The 25,000-nt window shown below is 44.5% G+C and overlaps 1 protein-coding gene across 3 annotated transcripts in view; it reads left to right on the plus strand.

Annotated features, from left to right (window-relative positions):
- LOC118369303 (active breakpoint cluster region-related protein-like) overlaps nucleotides 1-16,618 on the plus strand; it is a 24,605-nt gene extending 7,987 nt beyond the window's left edge. For all 3 annotated transcript variants that reach the window (XM_052497238.1, XM_052497240.1, XM_052497239.1), the window contains 13 exons: nucleotides 698-854; nucleotides 1,127-1,261; nucleotides 1,440-1,515; nucleotides 10,653-10,748; nucleotides 10,881-10,952; nucleotides 11,118-11,215; nucleotides 11,659-11,769; nucleotides 11,921-12,087; nucleotides 13,746-13,885; nucleotides 15,125-15,259; nucleotides 15,369-15,474; nucleotides 15,770-15,911; nucleotides 16,393-16,618. In XM_052497238.1, the coding sequence (XP_052353198.1) occupies nucleotides 698-854; nucleotides 1,127-1,261; nucleotides 1,440-1,515; nucleotides 10,653-10,748; nucleotides 10,881-10,952; nucleotides 11,118-11,215; nucleotides 11,659-11,769; nucleotides 11,921-12,087; nucleotides 13,746-13,885; nucleotides 15,125-15,259; nucleotides 15,369-15,474; nucleotides 15,770-15,911; nucleotides 16,393-16,500 (1,543 nt within the window). In that variant the 3' untranslated portion in view covers nucleotides 16,501-16,618. The remainder of the gene's footprint in view (nucleotides 1-697; nucleotides 855-1,126; nucleotides 1,262-1,439; nucleotides 1,516-10,652; nucleotides 10,749-10,880; nucleotides 10,953-11,117; nucleotides 11,216-11,658; nucleotides 11,770-11,920; nucleotides 12,088-13,745; nucleotides 13,886-15,124; nucleotides 15,260-15,368; nucleotides 15,475-15,769; nucleotides 15,912-16,392) is intronic.
- The last annotated feature ends 8,382 nt before the right edge of the window (nucleotides 16,619-25,000 follow it).

The raw sequence follows: 25,000 nt of genomic DNA on the forward strand, positions 1-25,000 counted from the left end.
AGCGTGGGCCGCGCCGGAGATGCCCAACTCGGAGAGGGTGGAGAGGAGGATCTGATGGTTCACAGTATCGAAGGCAGCCGATAGGTCTAGAAGGATGAGAGCAGAGGAGAGAGAGTTAGCTTTAGCAGTGCGGAGCGCCTCCGTGATACAGAGAAGAGCAGTCTCAGTTGAATGACTAGTCTTGAAACCTGACTGATTTGGATCAAGAAGGTCATTCTGAGAGAGATAGCGGTAGAGCTGGCCAAGGACGGCACGCTCAAGAGTTTTGGAGAGAAAAGAGAGAAGGGATACTGGTCTGTAGTTGTTGACATCGGAGGGATCGAGTGTAGGTTTTTTCAGAAGGGGTGCAACTCTCGCTCTCTTGAAGACGGGAGGGACGTAGCCAGCGGTCAGGGATGAGTTGATGAGCGAGGTGAGGTAAGGGAGAAGGTCTCCGGAAATGGTCTGGAGAAGAGAGGAGGGGATAGGGTCAAGCGGGCAGGTTGTTGGGCGGCCGGCCGTCACAAGACGCGAGATTTCATCTGGAGAGAGAGGGGAGAAAGAGGTCAGAGCATAGGGTAGGGCAGTGTGAGCAGAACCAGCGGTGTCGTTTGACTTAGCAAACGAGGATCGGATGTCATCGACCTAGATTGTGTTTGCAACTGAGCATGGATGCATCTGTTCATTTGAGTGTGTGTGTGTGTGTCCTCTCTCCTAGTAAGCAGCCCCAGTACAGGTTCTGTTGGTACCTGCCTCTGGCTGGACTGAAACTCCACTGGGGACCAGAGATAGAGCTCACCACAGACACACACCACCGCATACACGCCACGAGAGCCAAGATGTACCTGCTTAGACACGAGCTGCGACAGACAATGGTGAGTGTTCGTGTGTGAATGTGTGTGTGTGTGTGTGTGTGTGTGTGTGTGTGTGTGTGTGTGTGTGTGTGTGTGTGTGTGTGTGTGTGTGTGTGTGTGTGTGTGTGTGTGTGTGTGTGTGTGTGTGTGTGTGTGTGTGTGTGTGTGACTGTGCGTACGTGCGTGCGTGTGTGCATGCGAGCAAGTGAGTGAGTGTATTTTTCAATAGAACCAACCCTCTTTAAAGTAACCAGATTTGAAAACTAAACTTTGCGTGTGTATGTGTCCTACAGAAGCCTGTCCCACAGAAGTGCTTGGCAGCTCGTACTATAGAGCGAAGCAAATGGAAGAAGATGGAGCAGCTTGAACTGATGATTCTGACACACTCTCCTCTCCTCCCGCTGGAACTACACAGCCCCAGCGGAAAGGCACACACCCACACACACACACACACACACACACACACACACACACACACACACACACACACACACACACACACACACACACACACACACACACACACACACACACACACACACACACACACACACACACACACACACACACACACACTCTCACAAGCATGTGGGTGTTCTTTTTCAGAGCCACACTCTGGTGATGTCATCTCTGTATGAACTAGAGGAGTGGAGAGAGGCCATCCACAAACTCACCGGAGATAGTGAGTGAAAGTGGGGGTGTATATACGTGTGAGAGAAAGAGGATGAGCGAGTGAGTGTTCCATTCAGAGGGTTAATGGGAAAGACGAAAGATTTAAGTGCCTTTGAACGGGGTATGGTAGTAGGTGCCAGGTGCACCGGTTTGTGTCAAGAACTGCAACGCTGCAGAGTTTTTCACACTCAACAGTTTCCCATGTGTATCAAGAATGGTCCACTACCCAAAGGACATCCAGCCAACTTGACACAACTGTGGGAAGCATTGTAGTCAACATGGGCCAGCATCCCTGTGGAATGCTTTCGACACCTTGCAGAGTCCATGCCCCAACGAATTGAGGCCATTCTGAAGACAAAAGAGGGGGGTGCAACTAGGGCTGTGGAGGTCATGAGATTTTGTCAGCCGGTGATTGTCAAGCAAATAACTGACGGCCTCACGGTAATTTACCATTAATTAACATAAACACTTTTAACATCTGGCTTCCATGCACAGCCTACAAGCCACTGATGCAGACTTTTAGAACATTTACATTTTCAAAAGTCAATTTATACATTTAATATAGCCTACAACATCATAATAAGTCCATTATCTATTTTAGACAGATCTAAAGAAACATGATATGAAGAAAATGTAGTCTGTTTCAGAAGAACAGAATAGTACACTCAGAGTTGTCCTTATGTTAGGTCCTGATCCAGCTATGCCAAATGGCTGTGGGCTACACTAGTTCATTTAGCAGACAAGCATTGCTTAGAAAGCTGTAGCATTATTTTATAGTATGAAGAATACAATTGAACATAGCTGAATAAAATAGAAAGGATATTTTCTCCAAACTATTTCCAAGGAAGTGGGCACATTCGGCTATTAATGGGATGAGCGGTTAACAGAGAAACAGGTCCTCCTATAATTTAGAGTTATTTATGCAACTTTAGTTGAGATACAAACGTGGCGCTATATGTTTAGGTTTTTAATACCTTCTAAGGCTGCATGATGCGACTCTAATGATGATTTTTAAAAAGTTGCATGAAAGGCATGAGCTCTGCTTAGTTTTTTTGTGCAGGCTGTACACACTTCATCAGTCTCTCATTCACAATTTGACAAGCACTCGATAATATTCTCACCAGGCCTCAAATTTCCCAGCGTCATCCCCCTTGTGTGGCCGTAATTCCCCCTAAAAGATCCATGTCTTTTGCGGTCAAAGTGGACATTGTGCCCTTGAGCTGAATATAATAATTATAATTCCCTTCTTCCGTCTGCCGTGCTCTGAAGCACCTCTCAATCACATGGCTCTCTCAGATATCTCAAATCGTATTAGTTAATGCCCGTCACATGATCGGTTCCTTCTTACAGGCATCTCAGCCAAGAAGTAGGCTACAATTATAGAGAGACTCATTAGGGAAACTGTGCGCCTCCATCTTATCGAATTCAGCTAACAAGATGAGTAGGCCTAGCAAAGAGCAAAGCAAAAGTTGACCTATTCTATTGGCAGACTTGTCCTTCTGTGCAATAAATAAATATTCCAAACATACACTGGGGCAATTGTGGGATGTGATAGATCCCAAATTAATACAACCATTCGCATAAATTTTTTTTTTTAAAGAAATGAGACTGATGCAACAGATCAGAGCGTTTTGCTTAAAATGTTGATAAACTATTAGGCTATTTCTTCTAATCAAATCAAATGTATTTATATAGCCCTTCTTACATCAGCTGATATATCAAAGTGCTGTACAGAAACCCAGCCTAAAACGCCAAACAGCAAGCAATGCAGGTGTAGAAGCACAGTGGCTAGGAAGAACTCCCTAGAAAGGCCAAAACCTAGGAAGAAACCTAGAAAGGAACCAGGCTATGAGGGGTGGCCAGTCCACTTCTGGCTGTGCCGGGTGGAAGTTATAACAGAACATGGCCAAGATGTTTAAATGTTCATAAATTACCAGCATGGTCAAATAATAGTAATCACAGTGAACAGGTCAGGGTTCCATAGCCGCAGACAGAACAGTTGAAACTGAAGCAGCAGCATGGCCAGGTGGACTGGGGACAACAAGGAGTCATCATGGCAGGTAGTCCAGATGCATGGTCCTAGGACTCAAGTCCTCTGAGAGAGAGAAAGAATGAAAGAGAGAATTAGAGAGAGCATACTTAAATTCACACAGGACATCGGATAAGACAGGAGAAATACTCCAGATATAACAGACTGACCCTAGCCCCCCGACACATAAACTACTGCAGCATAAATACTGGAGGCTGAGACAGGAGGGGTCAGGAGACAATGTGGCCCCATCCAATGATACCCCCAGACAGGGCCAAACAGGCAGGATATAACCCCACCCACTTTGCCAAAGCACAGCCCCCACACCACTAGAGGGATATTTTCAACCACAGACGTACCATCCTGAGACAAGGCCGAGTATAGCCCACAAAGATCTCCGCCACGGCACAACCCAAGGGGGGGCGCCAACCCAGACAGGAAGACCACGTCAGTGACTCAACCCACTCAAGTGACGCACCCCTCCTAGGAAGAGCACCAGGAAGCCCCTGTAATAGGGTTAGAGGCAGAGAATCCCAGTGGAGAGAGGGGAACCGGCCAGGCAGAGACAGCAAGTGCGGTTCGTTGCTCCAGTGCCTTTCCGTTCACGTTCACACTGGGGACAGACTACACTCAATCATAGGACCTACTGAAGAGATGAGTCTTCAATAAAGACTTAAAGGTTGACATCGAGTCTGCGTCTCTCACATGGGCAGACCATTCCATAAAAATGGAGCTCTATAGGAGAAAGCCCTGCCTCCAGCTGTTTGTTTAGAAATTCTAGGGACAATTAGGAGGCCTGCGTCTTGTGACCGTAGCGTACGTGTAGGTATTTACGGCAGGACCAAATGGTGAAGATAGGTAGGAGCAAGCCCATGTAATGCTTTGTAGGTTAGCAGTAAAACCTTGAAATCAGACCTTGCTTTAATAGGAAGCCAGTGTAGGTAGGCTAGCACTGGAGTAATGTGAGCAAATTTGTTGGTTCTAGTCAGTTTATTTAGTGCTTTATCCGGGTAGCCGGAAAGTAGAGCATTGCAGTAGTCTAACCTAGAAGTAACAAAAGCATGGATGAATTTTTCTGCATCATTCTGGACAGAAAATGTCAGATTTTTTCAATGTTACGTAAATGGAAAAAAGCTGTCATTGAAACAGTCTTGATATGTTTGTCAAAAGAGAGATCAGGGTCCAGAGTAACGCCGAGGTCCTTCACAGTTTTATTTCAGACGACTGTACAACCATCAAGATTAATTGTCAGATTCAACAGAATCTCTGTTTTGTCCGAGTTTAAAATTAAAAAGTTTGCAGCCATCCACTTCCTTATGTCTGAAACACAGGCTTCCAGTGAGTGCAATTTTGGGGCTTGTTTCATTGAAATCTACAGCTGTGTGTCATCCGCATAGCAGTGAAAGTTAACATTATGTTTTCGAATGACATCCCCAAGAGGTAAAATATATAGTGAAAACAATAGTGGTCCTAAAACAGAACCTTGAGGCCATTCACAGAGACAAATTGATATCTTTCCGACAGATAAGATCTAAACCAGGCCAGAACTTGTCTGTGTAGACCAATTTGGTTTTCCAATCTCTCCAAAAGAATGTGGTAATCGATGGTATCAAAAGCAGCACTAAGGCCTAGGAGCAAGAGAACAGATGCAGAGCCTCGGTCTGACGCCATTAAAAGGTTATTTACCATCTTCACAAGTGCAGTCTCAGTGCTATGATGGGGTCTAAAACCAGACTGAAACATGTCGTATACATTGTTTGTCTTCAGGAAGCCAGTGAGTTGCTGCGCAACAGCTTTTTCATTTTTTTTGTTGTTGAGAGGAATGGGAGACTCGATATAGGCCGATAGATTTTTATATTTTCTGTAACAAGCTTTGGCTTTTTCAAGAGAGTCTTTATTACTGTAACTGTTAGTGAGTTTGGTACACATCCGGTGGATAGAGAGCCGTTTATTATGTTCAACATAGGAGGGCCAAGCACAGGAAGCAGCTCTTTCAGTAGTTTAGTTGGAATAGGGTCCAGTATACAGCTTGAAGGTTTAGAGGCCATGATTATTTTCATAATTGTGTCAAGAGATATAATACTAAAACACTTGAGTGTCTCCCTTGAGCCTAGGTCCTGGCAGAGTTGTGCAGACTCAGGACAACTGAGCTTTGGAGGAATAAGAGGAGTCTGTAATTTGCTTTCTAATGATCATAATCTTTTCCTCAAAGACGTTTCTGAATGTATTACTGCTCGAAGTGAAAGCCATCCTCTCTTGGGAAATGCTGCTTTTTAGTTGGCTTTGCGATAGTATCAAAAATACATTTGGAATTGTTCTTATTTTCCTCAATTAAGTTGGAAAAATAGGATGATCGAGCAGCAGTAAGGGCTCTTCGGTACTGCACGGTACTGTCTTTCCAAGCTAGTCTGAAGACTTCCAGTTTGGTGTGGTGCCATTTCCGATCCAATTTTTGGAAGCTTGCTTCAGAGCTCGGGTATTTTCTGTATACCAGGGAGCTAGTTTCTTTGGCAAATGTTTTTAGTTTTTAGGGGTGCAACTGCATCTCGGGGTAAATTGAGTTCCTCAGTTAGGTGGTTAACTGATTTTTGACCTCTGACGTCCTTGGGTAGGCAGAGGGAGTCTGGAAGGGCATCAAGGAATCTTTGGGTTGTCTGAGAATTTATAGCAAGACTTTCGATACTCCTTGGTTGGGGTCTGAGCAGATTATTTGTTGCGATTGCAAACATAATAAAATGGTGGTCCAATAGTCCAGGATTATGAGGAAAAACATTATGTTCCACAACATTTATTACATGGGACAAAACTAGGTTCAGAGTATGACTGTGGCAGTGAGTAGGTCTGGAGACATGTTGGACAAAACCCATTGAGTCGATGATGGCCCCGAAAGCCTTTTGGAGTGGGTCTGTGGACTTTTCCATGTGAATATTAAAGTCACCAAAAATTAGAATATTATCTGCTATGACTACAAGGTCCGATAGGAATTCAGGGAAGTCCGTGAGGAACGCTGTATATGGCCCAGGAGGCCTGTAAACAGTAGCTATAAATAGTGATTGAGTAGGTTGTATAGAATTCATGACTAGAAGCTCAAAAGATGAAAACGTTTTTTTTTTTTGTAAATCGAAATTTGCTATCGCAAATGTTAGCAACACCTCCGCCTTTGCGGGATGCGCGGGGGATATGGTCACTAGTGTAACCAAGAGGTGAGGCCTCTTTTAACACAGTAAATTCATCAGGCTTAAGCCATGTTTCAGTCAGGCCAATCACATCAAGATTATGATCAGTGATTAGTTAATTGACTATAACTGCCTTGGAAGTGAGGGATCTAACATTAAGTAGCCCTATTTTGAGATGTGAGGTATCACAATCTCTTCCAATAATGGCAGGAATGGAGGAGGTCTTTATTCTAGTGAGATTGCTAAGGCGAACACCGCCATGTTTAGTTTTGCCCAACCTAGGTCGAGGCACAGACACGGTCTCAATGGGGATAGCTGAGCTGACTACACTGACTGTGCTAGTGGCAGACTCCACTAAGCCTGGCCTGCACCCCATTTCATTGTGGAGCTAGGGGAGTTAGAGCCCTGTCTATGTTCGTAGATAAGATGAGAGAACCCCTCCAGCTGGGATGGTGTCCGTCACTCCTCAACAGGCCAGGCTTTGTCCTGTTTGTGGGTTAGTCCCAGAAAGAGGGCCAATTATCTACAAATTCTATCTTTTGGGAGGGGCAGAAAACAGTTTTCAACCAGCGATTGAGTTGTGAGACTCTGCTGTAGAGCTCATCACTCCCCCTAACTGGGAGGGGGCCAGAGACAATTACTTGATGCCGACACATCTTTCTAGGTGATTTACACACTGAAGCTATGTTGCGCTTGGTGACCTCTGACTGTTTCATCCTAACATTGTTGGTGCCGACGTAGATAACAATATCCCTATACTCTCTACACTCACCAGTTTTAGCTTTAGCCAGCACCATCTTCAGATTAGCCTTAACGTCGGTAGCCCTGCCCCCTGGTAAACAGTGTATGATCACTGGATGAGAAGAGAAGGCTTGGCCTCTGACTCACACCGGTTGAGCATTCCTACAGCATTTCCCTCCAGAAGCTATGAGAAAGTTGTCTGGCTGCGGGGACCGTGCGAGGGGATTTATACTACTATCTGTACTTACTGGTGGCATAGACTCTGTTTCATCCTTTCTTACACTGAAATTACCCTTGCCTAACGATTGCGTCTGAAGCTGGGCTTGCAGCACAGCTATCCTCGCTGTAAGGCGATCGTGCTCCTCTATATTATGAGTACAGCAACTGCAATTAGAAGGCATCATGTTAATGTTACTACTTAGCTTCGGCTGTTGGAGGTCCTTACGAACCATGTCCAGATCAAGTTTACATTTAAGTCATTTAGCGTTCACGAGTCATAACCACAGTGTGTCCGGAGTGAAGAATTTGAATGAAAAAAAGTTTAGTGAGGGAAAAACCAAAAATATAAACGTAATTACAAAGTAAACACCGTAAAGTTGTCAGGTAGCAAAGTAAGGTTAGCAACCAAACGCAAGGCTGCAAGTTCATCACATTAGAAGCGCAGCAATGGGTACATGGCAGTAGGCTATAAACACGAATGTTCCAAAATGCAATCAATAAGCGGAAAACACTCTTCTCAAAAGTGACCCCAAATGCATTATACATGTAATGCTTTATTACAGAGGTGCATTTTACGCAAACTCATGCTCCTCCTATGTATACCCCTATGTATACCAGTTACAACCGGCTCTACACTGGTTGTAAATCGGATGAATGTCCTTCATTTTAAGAAGTTATTTGGCCACTTTAGTTGTGATATAAACCTTATCAAAACATATAGGCCTATGGGTTAGGCTACATGAAGTGTGTGACTATGATTAGAAAAAAAGGCATGCTCTGTTTCTTGCCTTACTTCACACGCTGGGCATCATTCACAAGAGATAATAAATACATCATTCAGAAGTGATAGATAATATCGCCATCCATCAGACTATTCTTAATTTAATGTAGTCTTTAAATATACTAAATAATATATGTGTGAAATTAGTTTTTATATAGCATGGACCATTATCATGCAACTGTCTTGGAACATGGGCCTGGAAAATAAATACATGTCATCTATGCACTTAAATAGCGAATGGAGGACGCTTTTCTCCAAGGTTCATTTTCATGCCAGCCAGGTGGGCTATACTCCCGTTGTAAAGCGAAGCAATGTGTTTAATATTAGGAAAGTTGATAAATAAATAAATATAGTAGGCCTAACCTATAGAAAGCTGATGGGATCCTGCTCTTTTTAGTAGAGGCCATCACTCTGTTTTCTCACGCAGTTTGCATATCCTATAGAAATGTTGCGCAACATGAGCTTATGGGCTTTCATGACGTGTATGATTTGATTTTCAAATCAATTTGCATTGATGTCAGAGTGATTAGAGGGACCTTAGAGTGCTGAGTACCAGGCAGTTAGCACGTGTGGTAGACTACTAATCAGCAGCATCAGAGCTTGGAGAAGCCTAGTTACCATGACTAAACTGTCACGTGGAATTTGACTGTGGTTATGACTCGTGAACGCTGGTGTGGCGGTTATTTTATTTTATTTTTCACCCTTATTTAAACAGGTAGGCTAGTTGAGAATAAGTTCTCGTTTACACCTGCGACCTGGCCGAGATAAAGCAAAGCAGTGTGACACAAACAACAACACATAGTTAATAGTAATACGGTCACCATAGCAGCCCTATGTGCAACTCAATATTAGGAAGGTGTCCTTAATGTTTTGTACACTGAGTGTATATGAATTAGATAAGGATTCACCCCCCTGAGAGAATACACGTCAGCAACACTTTTGCCAGCGATTACGGCTGTGAGTCTTCAAGCCATTTTCAAATCTTGCCATAGATTTTCAAGACGATTTAAGTCAAAACTGTAACAAGGCCACTCAAGAACATTCCATGTCATCTTGGTAAGCAACTCCAGTGTATATTTGACCTTGTATTTTAGGTTATCAGCCTGAAAGATGAAGTCATCTCCCAGTGTCTATTGGAAAGAAGACTGGACCAAGTTTTCCTCTAGGAATTTGCCTATACTAAGCTGTATTCTGTTTCCCCCAAAGATAATGCTTTGTATTCAGGACAAAAAGTTCATTTCTTTGCCACATTTTTTGTAGCATTACTTAAGTGCCTTAGGGATGCATGTTTTGGCATATTTGTATTCTGTATTTGTATTATTTTCACTCTGTCATTTAGGTTAGTATTCTGGAGTAACTACAGCGTTGTTGATCCATCCTCCATTTTCTCATATCGCAACCATTAAACTATGTAACTGGCCTCATGGTGAAATCCCTGAGCAGTTTCCTTCCTCACCGGCAACTGAGTTAGGAAGGATGCCTGTATCTTCGTGGGGACTGGGTGTAGATACACCATCCAAAGCCTAATTAATAACTTCACCATGCTCAAAGGGATATTCAGCGTCTGCTTTAGATTTTTTTTACACTATTATTGAACACAGAAAGAGTCCTTGCAACTTATTACGTGATTTATTAAGCACATTTTGACTCCTGAACTTATTTAGGCTTTCCAAAACAAATGGGTTGAATGCTTATTGACTCAAGACATTTCAGCTTTACATTTTTTATTAATTTCAAAAATGTTCTAAAAACAACATTTCACTTTGACACGATGGGGTGTTGTGTGTAAATGTAATCCATTTTAAATTCAGGCTGTAACACAAAAACATTTGGAATCATTTCTGAAGGCACTATATGCCTTCCTCGGCTCTCGCCAAAAAAATGTAAATCACTGCTCAGACCACTGCAACACCGCACTTCACAATGCTCTAGCAAGTTGCGAGAATACTTGAAGATACTTGATGGTGATCAGTGTCGTTTTTAATTATTTTGTTTTAAGCCTTCTGAAAACGATAACCCTAACCATAATCACTCAGAATGAATGCCTAAACTGTTAACCTTTGAGTCCCTTCTGTTTTAACCTTGTAACCTTGTGGAACTCATCCACAATACGTCAACTTTCGAAGGGAAACTATGAGATGTTGTTGTGCTGAACAGTATGTCCATCAAGTGGTGTATGATGTGGGTGTGTTATTTCTCAGACAGAGAAATGGTTCCTCCAGACCTGCTCACCCTAACCAGCTCCTGTGTCAAACTGAGAATGACCCAACAGCCTCCCTTTCACAGCATACTGCCTGGTGAGACCTCCTTTCACACACAGTTTCCTCTCACTCACTTCTGTTTACTGTATCTCTCTTTATCATACTTTATTTTACTTTCTTACACTTTTTCTAATGCTCACTCCCCCCACAACTCTCCCTCTCTTTCAGGTGAGGAACAGTCTCTATGTGGGACTCTTAGTGTAGCCGTTCACTCTGCCAGTGGACTACAACAGCCAGCCAGTGAGTGTCTGCTTCTGTATCTTCAGTATCTATACCGCAGTGTCTATATCTTAACCAGATGTAGTACATACAGAATACTCTACCCTCAGACTCCACTGTAACACAAACCATTGAGCTCTTTAAACAGACGCACACTGTTTTCATTTTCACTGTTCTCCCACCTAGGTGTGTATGTGTGTGTGGAGGTGGATGGCTTTGAGTTCTATGAGAGCCAGGCCCAGACCCACTCCTCTGTCAGCAGCCTCAGCCCTCACTGGGACCAGGTAAGATGCCGTATCCAGGCTAGCTCTACCGGCAGCCATTTTGATTGGGGGAATCATCATCATACATCATTGTTGTTACAGATGTAGGATCTTAATTTGAGCCAGTTTGCCACAGCAGTATCAGGATATGTAAATTATTATGTGGATTATAATTAATGGACATTTTTGTAGGGGTTGATACATTTTGTTGTATGGGTAAATGAAGTCTGACATTTAAAAATGGAAATGACAAACTTCAGTACCCTTTTTAAATCTTAAATAAACTACATGTAATTGTCCTGCATTGCATGACGATGTACATCACTATGATGATGCTTTTTAGTGGTATTTCAGTGAGGATGCTTTTTACTCGATTTTGTCTTTTAAAATAACTTTTGAACATAGCCATGCTACCTGTACGTCATCGATACTACTCTTCAACGGTGTCTTGTGTTGGTCCTCAGGAGTTCTCCTTCCAGGTGGATGGGGCTCAGAACCTCAGGGTGCTGTGTGTGTTGCAGCCAGAGGAAGGAGAGAGCTGTGAGGACCGAGTCCTTTGCAAGACCTCTATACAGGTGTGTGTCTGCATCTGTGCATCTGTGTCTAGATGTGTGTGTTCTTCAATGTTCAGAAGGTGTGTGTGCCTGTATCTGTTTAAAAGTGTATACTGTGTGTGCGTGCGTGTGTGCACCTGTGTGGTCACCTGTTCATCTGAATGTGTTCTAGCTGGACCCAGGCCTCCTACAGAAGCGATGGAGGAGACAGACCCTCTCTCTACGCCAGGTGGAGGTGACTGTGTCTCTAAAGTACTGCCCTCACCCTCTAGACCCGCCCTGTCTGACCCCTGCCCAGCAACAGTCCATCTTCTGCATGCCCATTGGAGCTGTGGCACAGTGAGTCCTGTCGATCATCACTAGTCCAATGAGGATTAAGGACCTGGGGTTTTTGCGCAATGGGTGCATTTCAGTACTCTAAAGTGACTTCCTCTCCTTTTCTCATCTCTTCACTAAGTTATTTGTAGCATAATCGTAAATGACACAGTGGGATCTACTTTTGTTTCCCTCTCTTTTTTTTGGTTATGAAATGAAATGAAAATAAACAACTCTGACAGACCAGAACACGAGGTGTTCCTCAAAATGCATCCTATCGTGCTCGCACACAAATTGGACCACGGGAGGGTCGGAGTATGAGTCCAGATAAGAGTATGCAAAACAGAGCAGGGAGGGCACTTCTCAAATGCGTACTACATTTGTACATATTTTGAAGCAGGCATCGATGACCAGAAATATGACGCAACTATGGGAAAAATGAAGTAACATTTCTTGAAATCAATGGCGGCTATTATTTGAGCTAAAGCGAGAAAAAACACACTCCAACTTCGGGATGTAATGTTGCCTATTCACATCTCATATGTTGCCTATTCACATCTCATATGTTGCCTGACTACAATATTTAATATTGACACGTAAATACATGCTGTGTTAATTTTGTCATGTTTACCTTTCTACAACACCCACTGTAGGGTGAATAGATCACAAGCCCATATTAAATCAATAGAGCTAACTGGCTAGCTACTACTGTTAGCTAGCTAGATAGGCACAAATAATTGTTAGCTAGCTAGCTACCCACAAAGAATTGACATCTACCTTGCATAACATTAGTTTTACGTCATTTTTGCCTTTTAAACTATCTTATTAGCTATGTAAATGTTTACGATTCACAAATAGCTAGCTGCAAACATTAGTTATGTAAAGTAAAACGTTTCCTTTGTGTATATCTTGTTTCCTCTATTGCCATTGTCCTGGCTGAAATAAGGTTCAGTGAATGGGTAGATTGATAGGGCTAACTAGTTGGCAATTTTTATGCTTACTCCCCGCGAACAAATGCTAATCTATCTTGCATGACATTAATTACAGGTTATTTTTTGCCTGTTTAACAACCTGGCTAGCTAGATTTTTACGATTTGCATATAGCTAGCTGATAATTATGAAGTAAAACATTTGCTTTGTGTATATCTTGTTTAGTCTCTATTGGCATCGTCATGGCTGGAATAAAGTTCAGTGAATGGTAAGGTCATACAGTAAGGACTAGTGCCAGTGCTTGTCAAATGTAATGTTTTATGCGTTCTCCACACTCTCGTCCTCACAAGAACGTGCTCAAGTGAACGTCCTAGGAGAATGCGCTCAGAGCATGAGCGTGTATAGCACAGTCGTATGCATATTGAGAAATACCCAGGATTAGGCTATATAGGATCAGCAGATCTGTGGCAAGACTAGAAAGACTAGTGAAAGGGAACCACATACCATATAAGGTCTGATCCTGGGGGGAAAAAATGCAGTTTTGATCTATTTACAAAAAATGTAAGTAGTCATTGCCCTCTGTGTGCTGTGAGTGTTTCATGTCTCGAGGATAAATGAAAGTCATTTGAAAACACCATGTGAACATCCAAGACACTTTTTTTCTAGGATGCCAATGACATATAATGTGTGTATATACTACTGTATGTACATACACAAACCAGAGTGTGTGTCTTGTGTGTGTCCTCTCCCAGACAAGAGGGTGTCCTGGTGCCACATGTGGTGCGTTGCTGTGTGGAGGAGGTGGAGCGGAGAGGACTGGAAGAGGTGGGCATCTATAGGCTATCAGCAGCAACCAGTGACATCACCAACCTCAAGACTGCTTTCAACACCAGTGAGTGTTGAAATGATGCCACGGCTTGAGACCTTCTAGACAGCGTGTACTAAACTAGGGAATGCAGTCATTTCCATAGGGCCCGGGCGCGCTAAACAGAGTTTGCGGTTGTATGAAGTGCAGTTATCAGAGTTGAATCATTATGAAATGCATGCTGATCTTGCTCTCTCGCTTACTTTCCCTCCCTTTCTTCCTCTGTCTATATCATTTCTCCCTCCCCCTCTCTCTCTCTCTTTCTTTTTCTGTCTATTTATATATATCTCCACCTCTCTCTCTTTCTCTCTCTCCCTCTTCTCTCTCTCTCTCTTTCTTTTTCTGTCTATTTATATATATATCTCCACCTCTCTCTATTTCTCTCTCTCTCTCTCTCTCTCTCTCTCTCTCTCTCTCTCTCTCTCTCTCTCTCTCTTTCTCTCTCTCTCTCTCTCTCTCTCTCTCTCTCTCTCTCTCTCTCTCTCTCTCTCTCTCTCTCTCTCTCTCCCTCTGTCTATATCATTTCTCCCTCCCCATCTCTCTCTCTCTTTCTTTCTCTTTTATTTCTATATATATCACCTCTCTCTATTTCTCTTTCTCTTTCTCTCTCTCCCTCCCCCTCTCTCTCTCTCTTTCTTTTTCTGTCTATTTATATATATATCTCCACCTCTCTCTATTTCGCTCTCTCTCTCTCTCTCTCTTTCTTTTTCTCTCTATTTATATATATATCTCCACCCCTCTCTATTTCTCTCTCTCTCTCTCTCTCTCTCTCTCTCTCTCTCTCTCTCTCTCTCTCTCTCTCTCTCTCTCTCTCTCTCTCTCTCTCTCTCTCTCTCTCTCTCTCTCTCTCTCTCTCTCTCTCTCTCTCTCTCTCTCTCTCCCTCTGTCTATATCATTTCTCCCTCCCCCTCTCTCTCTCTCTTTCTTTCTCTTTTATATCTATATCCACCTCTCTCTATTTCTCTTTCTCTTTCTCTCTCTCTCTCTCTCTCTCTCTCTCTCTCTCTCTCTTTCTCTCTCTCTCTCTCTCTCTCTTTCTCTCTCTCTCTCTCTCTCTCTCTTTCTCTCTCTCTCTCTCTCTCTCTCTCTCTCTCTCTCTCTCTCTCTCTCTCTCTCTCTCTCTCTCTCTCTCTCTCTCTCTCTCTCTCTCTCTCTCTTTCTCTCTCTCTCTCTCTCTCTCTCTCTCTCTCTCTCTCTCTCTCTCTCTCTCTCTCTCTCTCTCTCTCTCTCTCTCTCTCTCTCTCTCTCTCTCTCTCTCTCTCTCAGGTCTGCGTGAGGCAGTGTCCAGGTTGAGGTGTGTAGATGTGAATGCTGTCTCAGGTATACTGAAGCTCTACTTCAGAGAACTCCCTGAACCTCTCATACCAACAGAACTGTTCCAGAGCTTCACCAAGGCGTTGGGTAGGTCACATACATACACAAACGCATGTACGCACGCACACATACACACACATGCAGACACACACACTCCCTCTTCTCCGTCCATGTCTGTGTTGTGTCTCTCTGACAGACATTCCAGACCTGAGCTCCAGGAGTGTGACCATGTTGTCTCTGCTCCAGTCCTGTCCCTCCGTCAACCAAAACACCTTCCTGTTCCTCCTCCACCACCTCAAAAGGTCTCTCAACGCCTCTAATACACTACTTATATGTTACTAATAACATGCTACTATATTAACATATTTCTATTACTATTTACATTGAGTCATTTAGCAGACACTTTTATAACAAAGTACTTCTCACCCATATACATTTTGTATTTTTATTTAACCTTAATTTAACTATGCATATATATATATATAAGGCTAATTTCCCATTGCTTCCCATTATATTTTTCATTTGTATTTTTTCCAATGATGTCATTCTCTCATTCGTATTTTTGCTAATGACATCATCCTCTCCTTTGTTCTCCAGAGTGTCAGACAGACAGCATGTGAACAAGATGCCTCTGATGAACCTGGCCACTGTGTTTGGTCCCAGTCTACTGCGCCCCCCTATGGCTGTTCTGGGACAGTGCAGCCCGACAGTGGACATCTCTCAGGAGGTGGAAGTGCAGGTTGGTCATGGCTACTTCATCAGGCTTATGCTATTATTATAGTCGATTGCTTTTACAGTAGCATACAGGAAAGATACAGGCCTTCACATGTTGGTGCAGGACATTTAAATCATATCGTGTATTTAAGGTTTGAAAAGGGTTCTGAAGTTTGAAATTTCAGACTTGATTTTCTCTTATGAAAAATGTATCAACCGCTACAAAAATGTACATCATTTGTACTTTAAAAAGTCACTGATGTCAAATCAGTGACTACCTCAAGGTAGTAAGGAAGGAGGCTTTTTCCAAGTATTTGACGGACCATGAGTAGTTGTTTTAAACATGTTTCTCTTTGCGTAGTAGTGTGTTTAATGTGTGTATCCGTCTTTCTCTCTCTCTCTCTCTTTGTGTGTGTGCGTGTGTGCGTGTATGCGTGTGTGCGTGTGTGTGTGTGTGTGTGTGTGTGTGTGCGTGTGTGCGTGTGTGTGTGTGTGTGTGTGTGTAGGTCCAGGTTGTGTATTTCTATCTGCAGTGTGACAACCTGCCTGAAGCCCAGACATGCATATCACATGACACAGAGACCACTGAGGAAGATGAGACCACCAACATATGAACCTTAAACTCCTGGAAACATCACTGTTGGCCAACAGAGACTCAGGAAAAAGAGAGAGAGGGGACATGTAATCTATAGACATTGTAAAGATAAATAAATATATTTATTTGTAAAGCTTTTGGCTGATCAACTTGTCCTTTACTTTCGATGAGGTACTAAGTCCTAGGAGGTAGAGAAACGAACAGCGGGTGCACATGGGAGGGTGTAAGGAGACAGTAGATTTGGGGCAGGGGGGGGAATTGGTGTGTGTGTGTGTCACACAGTGCAGATGTTGTAAAAAGGTTGGGGGTCACCTCCCTGGCTTGAAATCCCATCAGTTACGGTTCAAACCCAACTAGACGGAGTTCACACACACACACACACACACACACACACACACACACACACACACACACACACACACACACACACACACACACACACACACACACACACACACACACACACACATACATACATATCACCACCACAACCGCAACCACCCCAGCTGGGGGTCTCCTTTCAGACCCCAGTGCCGCACCACCTGGGCAGGGTAGGCTAATGTTACCTCTCCCCCCTCCCGCTGCCTTTTGATCCCTAATCCCACCTACCCCGGCCTACCGATCCCTTCTCACTCTCTCCCACTCCCACCACGCATTCCGACAGTCTCAGAACGTTCCGGGAAGCCCACTACATGGCGTGTGTGTGTGCCTGCCATAACAACATCCAGACCGCGCTTAGAAACAAAGAAACGCGGAACCCTTGCCCTCCCCTAAGGCCCCCGGTGTCGTAAATCACCTGTCCCCACTAACCGTGCGACTGCCAAAATAAGGTTCCCATTGCAGACTACAAATACATCAGAGTGGAGCTGTGTGTCTGAATAATAGAGGGGAAACAGACATCCATGACCAAAGGTTTCAGAGGATAAACAGGACTATAGTATCTCTAGGGTGGAGGGGAGGTGAAATGTACCACGACCAGGACTAAGGATAGGTAAGGGTGGGTTGGACAGGGCTAAGGATAGGTAAGGGTGGGTTGGACAGGGCTAAGGATAGGTAAGGGTGGGTTGGACGGGGCTAAGGATAGGTAGGAGTGGGTTGGACAGGGTGAAGGATAGGTAAGGGAGGGTTGGACAGGGCTAAGGATAGGTAAGGGTGGGTTAGACAGGGCTAAGGCTAGGTAGGGGTGGGTTTGACAGGGCGAAGGATAGGTAAGGGTGGGATGGACAAGGCTAAGGATAGGTAGGAGTGGGTTGGACGGGGCTAAGGATAGGCAAGGGGGAGGGGTGGGCAGAGAGAGGCGCCTGGTGACCAAAAAGGTGGGGGTAGAGAGGAGGCATTGGAGTTGGCCAAAGTCGAGGCACACTTGATTAGTCCTAATCTTGAGGGGGGGTGCCGTGGCCACAGCATGTCCATATGGAAGGCATGTGGGCAGCGAATCAAAGGGATTGACCTCGCCCTCTCAGGTTAACAGAAGCTGTGTGTATGTGTGTGAGAGAGCGGGAGGGAGAGCGAAAGCCACACCTCGTTGAACTTGGACATGGGTGTTGGAGTTCTGAGAATGTACGTATTTGTGTGTGAAAAGAGAAAGAGGGGGTGAGAAAAGACAGGTGGAGAGAGGAGGGAATAAGGAGAAAGAAGGAGGGAGAGACCGAGAGAGGGAGAGAGAGCGAGAGAGCGAGAGAGCGAGAGAGTTTCCAGGAGGTCTAGTTAAACTTTGGCTCTGGCTGCGGTGCAGACCTCATGTCTCATAAAAGTATTTCTCCCAGGCAGGCAGTAAACGTGGCACCACTCGACAACACACAAAGGCAGTTACACACCATGCAGTAGATAATCTCACACACACAGCCTACGAGTGTGTGTGAGTGTGTGTATACATGTGTAGGGGCTAAACTTACAGTACACTTGCTACCATCCCTCATGTGAAGAGCTTGTATGTTTGCTTTGCGTTTATAGTTTTGTCAGTATGGGCGGAATTCCGACCTGAGTTAAGCGGGTGTAACTAGATCGCAATTCCTTTTTCTATGCACTTTTCTCTAAGCGTATTCATGACAATAGCATGATATTCACCTGCTATTCGTTTGGGGTGGAGATCAAGGAAATAAAGGTGTGGCAGAGATACGTTTACAGGTATGCTTGTAGTATTCTGGCCTTGACTTAATTCCACTACCTTTACATGCGAGGAAACCATGAATAAGGTAGAGCGAACCTTCCGGTTCCAGTATGTGTCAATCACTAAAAAAACAGGATTTGTGTAACGGTTGTCGTCGGTGGAAGAAGGAGAGTACCAAAGCGCAGCGTGGTACGTGTTCATCTTATTTAATGGAAAAAACTGAACACTGAATAACAAACAACAAAGAGAAACAACCGAAACAGTTCTGTCTGGTGCAGACACACAAAGACTGAAAATAACCACCCACAAAACACAATTGAAAACAGGCTACATAAATATGGTTCTCAATCAGGGACAACGATTGACAGCTGCCTCTGATTGAGAACCATACCAGGCCAAACACAGAAATAGAAAATCATAGAAAAACTAACATAGACAACCCACCCAACTCATGCCCTGAGAATACTAAAACAAAAGACAAAACAAAGGAACTAAGGTCAGAACGTGACATTACTACCCCCAAAGGTGCGAACTCTGGCCGCAAAACCTAAACCTATAGGGGAGGGTCTGGGTGAGTGTCTGTCCGCGGTGGCGGCTCTGGTGCGGGATGTGGACCCCACTCCACCATAGTCCTTCACCACCTCTCTACCCACCTCCGTGTCCTGAGCAGCGACCCTCGCCGCCAACCTCGGACTGGGGACCCAAGCCACGGGTTCCGAATGGACGGGAGATTCCGGCAGCACCGGACGGACGGGAGATTCCGGCAGCACCAGACGGACGGGAGACTCCGGCAGCTCCTGGCTGACTGACGGCTCTGGCAGCTCCTGGCTGACTGACGGCTCAGGACAGACTGGCGGCTCTGGCGGCTCAGGACAGACGGGAGACTCTGGAGGCTCAGGACAGACGGGGGACTCTGGAGGCTCAGGACAGACGGGGGACTCTGGCGGCTCAGGACAGACGGGGGACTCTGGCGGCTCAGGACAGACGGGGGACTCTGGCGGCTCAGGACAGACGGGGGACTCTGGCGGCTCAGGACAGACGGGGGACTCTGGCGGCTCAGGACAGACGGGGGACTCTGGCGGCTCAGGACAGACGGGGGACTCTGGCGGCTCAGGACAGACGGGGGACCCTGGCGGCTCAGGACAGACGGGAGACTCTGGCGGCTCAGGACAGACGGGAGACCCTGGCGGCTCAGGACAGACGGGGGACTCTGGCGGCTCAGGACAGACGGGGGACTCTGGCGGCTCAGGACAGACGGGGGACTCTGGCGGCTCAGGACAGACGGGGGACTCTGGCGGCTCAGGACAGACGGGGGACCCTGGCGGCTCAGGCCAGACGGGAGACTCTGGCGGCTCAGGACAGATGGCAGACTCTGGCGGCTCAGGACGACAGGGAGACTCTGGCGGCTCAGGACAGACGGGAGACTCTGGCGGCTCAGGACAGACGGGAGACTCTGGCGGCTCAGGACAGACGGGAGACTCTGGCGGCTCAGGACAGATGGGAGACTCTGGCAGCGCTGGGCAGGAGGAAGGCTCTGGCAGCGCTGGACAGGTGGGAGCACCTGTAGGAAGGAGACAGAGAGACAGCCTGCTGCCACCGGAGGGCTGGTGCGTGGAGGCGGCACCGGATAGACCGGACCGTGGAGCCGCACTGGAGGTCTCGAGCACCGAGCCTGCCCAACCCTACCTGGTTGAATCCTCCCCGTAGCCAGGCCAGTGCGGCGAGGTGTAATAGCCCGCACTGGGCTGTGCTGGCGAACCGGGGACACGATGCGTAGGGTTGGTGCCATGTACACCGGCCCGAGGAGACGCACTGGAGACCAGATGCGCTGAGCCGGCTTCATGGCACCTGGCCTGATGCCCACTCTAGCCCGGCCGATACGAGGCGCTGCAATGTACCGCACCGGGGACACCGTGCGCCTCACAGCATAACACGGTGCCTGCCCGGTCCCTCTCTCTCCACGATAAGCACGGAGAGTTGGCGCAGGTCTCCTACCTGACTTAGCCACACTCCCCGTGTGCCCCACCCAAATGCATTTTTGGGGCTGCCTCTCGGGCTTCCAACCGCGCCGCCGCGCTGCTTCATACCACCGCCTCCAGCTCAGCCTTGGGGCGCCGATATTCCCCAGCCTGTGCACAGGGTCCCTTGCCGTCCAAAATCTCCTCCCATGTCCAGGAGTCTTGCGATTCCGGCCGCTGCTGCCCGTTACCACGCTGCTTGGTCCTTTCTTGGTGGGTGGTTCTGTAACGGTTGTCGTCGGTGGAAGAAGGAGAGGACCAAAGCGCAGTGTGGTATGTGTTCATCTTATTTAATGGAGAAAAAAAATAACACTGAATAACAAACAACAGAGAAACAACCAAAACAGTTCTGTCTGGTGCAGACACACAAAAACTGAAAATAACCACCCACAAAACACAATTGAAAACAGGCTACCTAAATATGGTTCTCAATCAGGGTCAACGATTGACAGCTGCCTCTGATTGAGAACCATACCAGGCCAAACACAGAAATAGAAAATCATAGAAAAACTAACATAGACAACCCACCCAACACACACCCTGAGCATACTAAAACAAAAGACAAAACAAAGGAACTAAGGTCAGAACATGACAATTTGAGAGCCTTTACGTGCTAAATATATTGAAAGTTGCCATATTCAAGTTCAAATCCACAAAATATTGGAAGGTGGAAAAAAGTGTTCAATAGGGGTTAAAGAATAGACCTAGAAATCTACTCTAATCCTCACTAATTATGGAACTGTATGACAATGGTCCAGTCATCTTGAACGGTGAGCCAGGCTCCAGGTTTAAACTGCTACGTGTGGTTCCTGAGTTCCTCTAGCTTGGGTCTCCACATTTCATCCATGCAAATTATGAGGGCACACAATAGAACATTGGAATAATGGCACTTTAAAGCCTACTTCACTGTGGTAAAGGGACGCAATACATTTGCATCTGATTTTCAGTTTGCTTCCAAATGACTGGTTTAACATCTCTATGGATCATAAGGAAAAATCATGTGCAGGAAATAAGTATAATAATCATGTGCAGGAAATAAGTATTATAATCATGTGCAGGAAATAAGTATTATAATCGTGTGCAGGAAATAAGTATAATAATCATGTGCAGGAAATAAGTATTATAATCATGTGCAGGAAATAAGTATTATAATCGTGTGCAGGAAATAAGTATAATAATCATGTGCAGGAAATAAGTATTATAATCATGTGCAGGAAATAAGTAAAATAATCATGTGCAGGAAATAAGTATTATAATCATGTGCAGGAAATAAGTATTATAATCATGTGCAGGAAATAAGTATTATAATCATGTGCAGAAAATAAGTATTATAATCATGTGCAGAAAATAAGTATTATAATCATGTGCAGGAAATAAGTATTATAATCATGTACAGGAAATAAGTATTATAATCATGTGCAGGAAATAAGTATTATAATCATGCGCAGGAAATAAGTATAATAATCATGTGCAGGAAATAAGTATAATAATCATGTGCAGGAAATAAGTATTATAATCATGTACAGGAAATAAGTATTATAATCATGTGCAGGAAATAAGTAAAATAATCATGTGCAGGAAAGTCTGAATCGGGCCCAATTTGCATTGTATACAACGTTTACAAACTGTACTGAAAAGCTTGTCAGAATAAACCGTAAAACAAGATGCTGTAAGCTTACAGTAGCTTGTGTTCTCAGTGCTATTCACTTGTAAATGTATGTGTATTTTGTGTGTGTGGATGTGTGTGTGTGTGTGTGTGTGTGTGTGTGTGTGTGTGTGTGTGTGTGTGTGTGTGTGTGTGTGTGTGTGTGTGTGTGTGTGTGTGTGTGTGTGTGTGTGTGTGTGTGTGTGTGTGTGTGTGTGTGTGTGTGTGTGTGTGCTTGCGGGCGTGCGCGTGAGAGCTCTGGGAGTTTTCAGATCAAACTCACTGTGGTCAGGGGTTCAACTGTGAAGACGGCTGCTGACAGGTGCTTCCTGGAAAAACCGAGCATGTGCATCACTATCTCGTTGTCTCTCTCTCTCTCTCTCTCTCTCTCTCTCTCTCTCTCTCTCTCTCGCTCTCTCTCTCTCTCTCTCGCTCTCTCTCTCTCTCTCTCTCTCTCTCTCTCTCTCTCGCTCTCTCTCTCTCTCGCTCTGTCGCTCTCTCTCTCGCTCTCTCTCTCGCTCTCTCTCTCTCTCTCTTTCCATTCAATCCATTCATTGGCTTTATTGGCATGGGAAGCATGTGTTTACATTGCCAAAGCAAGTGAAATTGATAAACAAAAGTTAAATAAAAAGTGAACAGTAAATATAAGTAAGTATCACACTCACACAAGCCATTGCAAATGTCATATTATGTCTATATACAGTGTTGTAATGATGTGCAAATAGTTAAAGTACAAAAGGGAAAATAAATAAATATGGGTTGTATTTGCAATGGTGTTTGTTCTTCACTAGCTGCCCTTCTCTCTCTCTTTCTCTCTCTCTCTCTCAATTCAATTTCAATTAAATTCAATTTAAGGGATTTATTTTCAAGGGAAACAAATGTTTACATTGCCTCTTTTTCTCTCTCGCTCTCTTTCTCTCTCTATCTTTTTCTATCTCTCTCTCTCTATATATATATACATATATCTTTCTATCTATCTCTCTTTTCACTATCTCTTTCTCTCTTTCTATATTTTTCTATATTTTTCTATCTCTCTCTCTGTATACATATATATCTCTCTCTCCTCTCTCGCCCAACACACTCCCTCCCTCAGTGTGTGTGGGGTCCCCTACAGAGGTCATCAGTCAGCAAGGCTATTTTTTCTCCTTTTATTTTCAATCACAGCTAGCACAACAACATGACAATTGACAAATCCCCTCACACCCCTCAACCTTACCCCTTCCCCTCCTCACCCCTCTCCCGCCTCCCCCAACCCTCTCTCTCTTTCTTTCTCGCGTTCTCTCTCTCTCTCTCTCTCTCTCTCTCTCTCTCTCTCTCTCGCTTCCTTTTTTTTTTTCTTATTACTTTCTTTCTTGCATTCACTTTCTCTAACCTCCTAGACAAAAATACATGCACACAAATTCCCCCTCTCTTCCTCCCTCCCTCCCTCAGCGTGTGTGGGGTCCCCTCACACCCCTCACCCTTACCCCTTCCCCTCCTCACCCTCCCCCTCCTTACCCTTACCTCTCACCCTTCTTCCCCTCCTCACCCCTCACCCCCTCTCCCCCTCCTCACCCCTCACCCCCTCTCCCCCTCCTCACCCCTCACCCCCTCTCCCCTGGGCCATGGTGCTATATTCATGTTCTGGACCAAAACAGAACCCCCATGACATTACATATGACAAATGTTTTTTAGTTCTATGTTTCTAGTTATAAATATCTGTGGTAGGATTAATCATGCTCTATCTGAGGGTCATATTCTATTTTATAACAACTCAGCTTTTCACTAAATGGCAGTTTGTTGGTGTCATTGTCTTTGAATGTGGCTGCATGGCTCAACCCATAGAATATGTGGCTCAGTGAACATGAACAAGTGTGTGTTAGTCAACCCAGTGTTTGTGTGCCACTGAAAGGAACTCTGAACTTAAGTGGTATTACAAGCATAAAGGGATAATCAGTTATTTGTACAGTATTTGTACAGTACTGTATTACATGAAGAAGAAAAAAGCATGACATTTCATTTCAACTCTATGTAGTAATTGTGAGGTAGAGTATATATTTTTGGACACATTTTGTGCATACCGTATTGACATAAATACATATATTTAGATTTATGTCAGTTTACTATACATTTCTTGTGATTATGATCCTTCACAAAAAATCTAATTAAGCACCCTTGATCTATTTAGCATAATATATATTTACAAAAAGATTCCAAGCAGGAATACAATTAACATCATTTTTTAGAAAACCTTTTCATTTATATTGCAATAAGACTTCAAAATCTGCATTCCTGTTTTCTAATATTCCGTTTTAGTTCAAGCACCTGAACCATATATCAAGGTGTACATGTTTTGGTTTCTGAACTGATTTCCAAACTGCTCCCCCTCTCGTCGTCTCCTCACTGGCAGACGGAGAGAAAGATGTAGGGAACAACTGACCATCCCTCCATTTTCTGGACTGCCTTAAATGAGTATTAAATTCATGTTAAAGTTCCCTTAAAACATGCCAAAATCCTTTAATATGAATGAAATCATCCTTAAATTAAACAATTGGCCTCTTAAAAGGCAAAAGTTGACCCATTAAAAATACCTTAATATCAATTGTTGGTCAGTGCCCTTTATTTTTTAATTTAAGGGCATATCAAGGATATCAGGAAACATATCCTTAATAACACCTTACTACAACATGTTTGAGAGCTCCCTTGCTTTTGGGGTTTAAGGAGAGATTAAGGGACATATGGAGCAATGCTTTAATTATACATTAAT

Source organism: Oncorhynchus keta, chromosome 35 (assembly GCF_023373465.1).
Source record: "Oncorhynchus keta strain PuntledgeMale-10-30-2019 chromosome 35, Oket_V2, whole genome shotgun sequence".
Classification (NCBI taxonomy): Eukaryota; Metazoa; Chordata; class Actinopteri; order Salmoniformes; family Salmonidae; genus Oncorhynchus; species Oncorhynchus keta.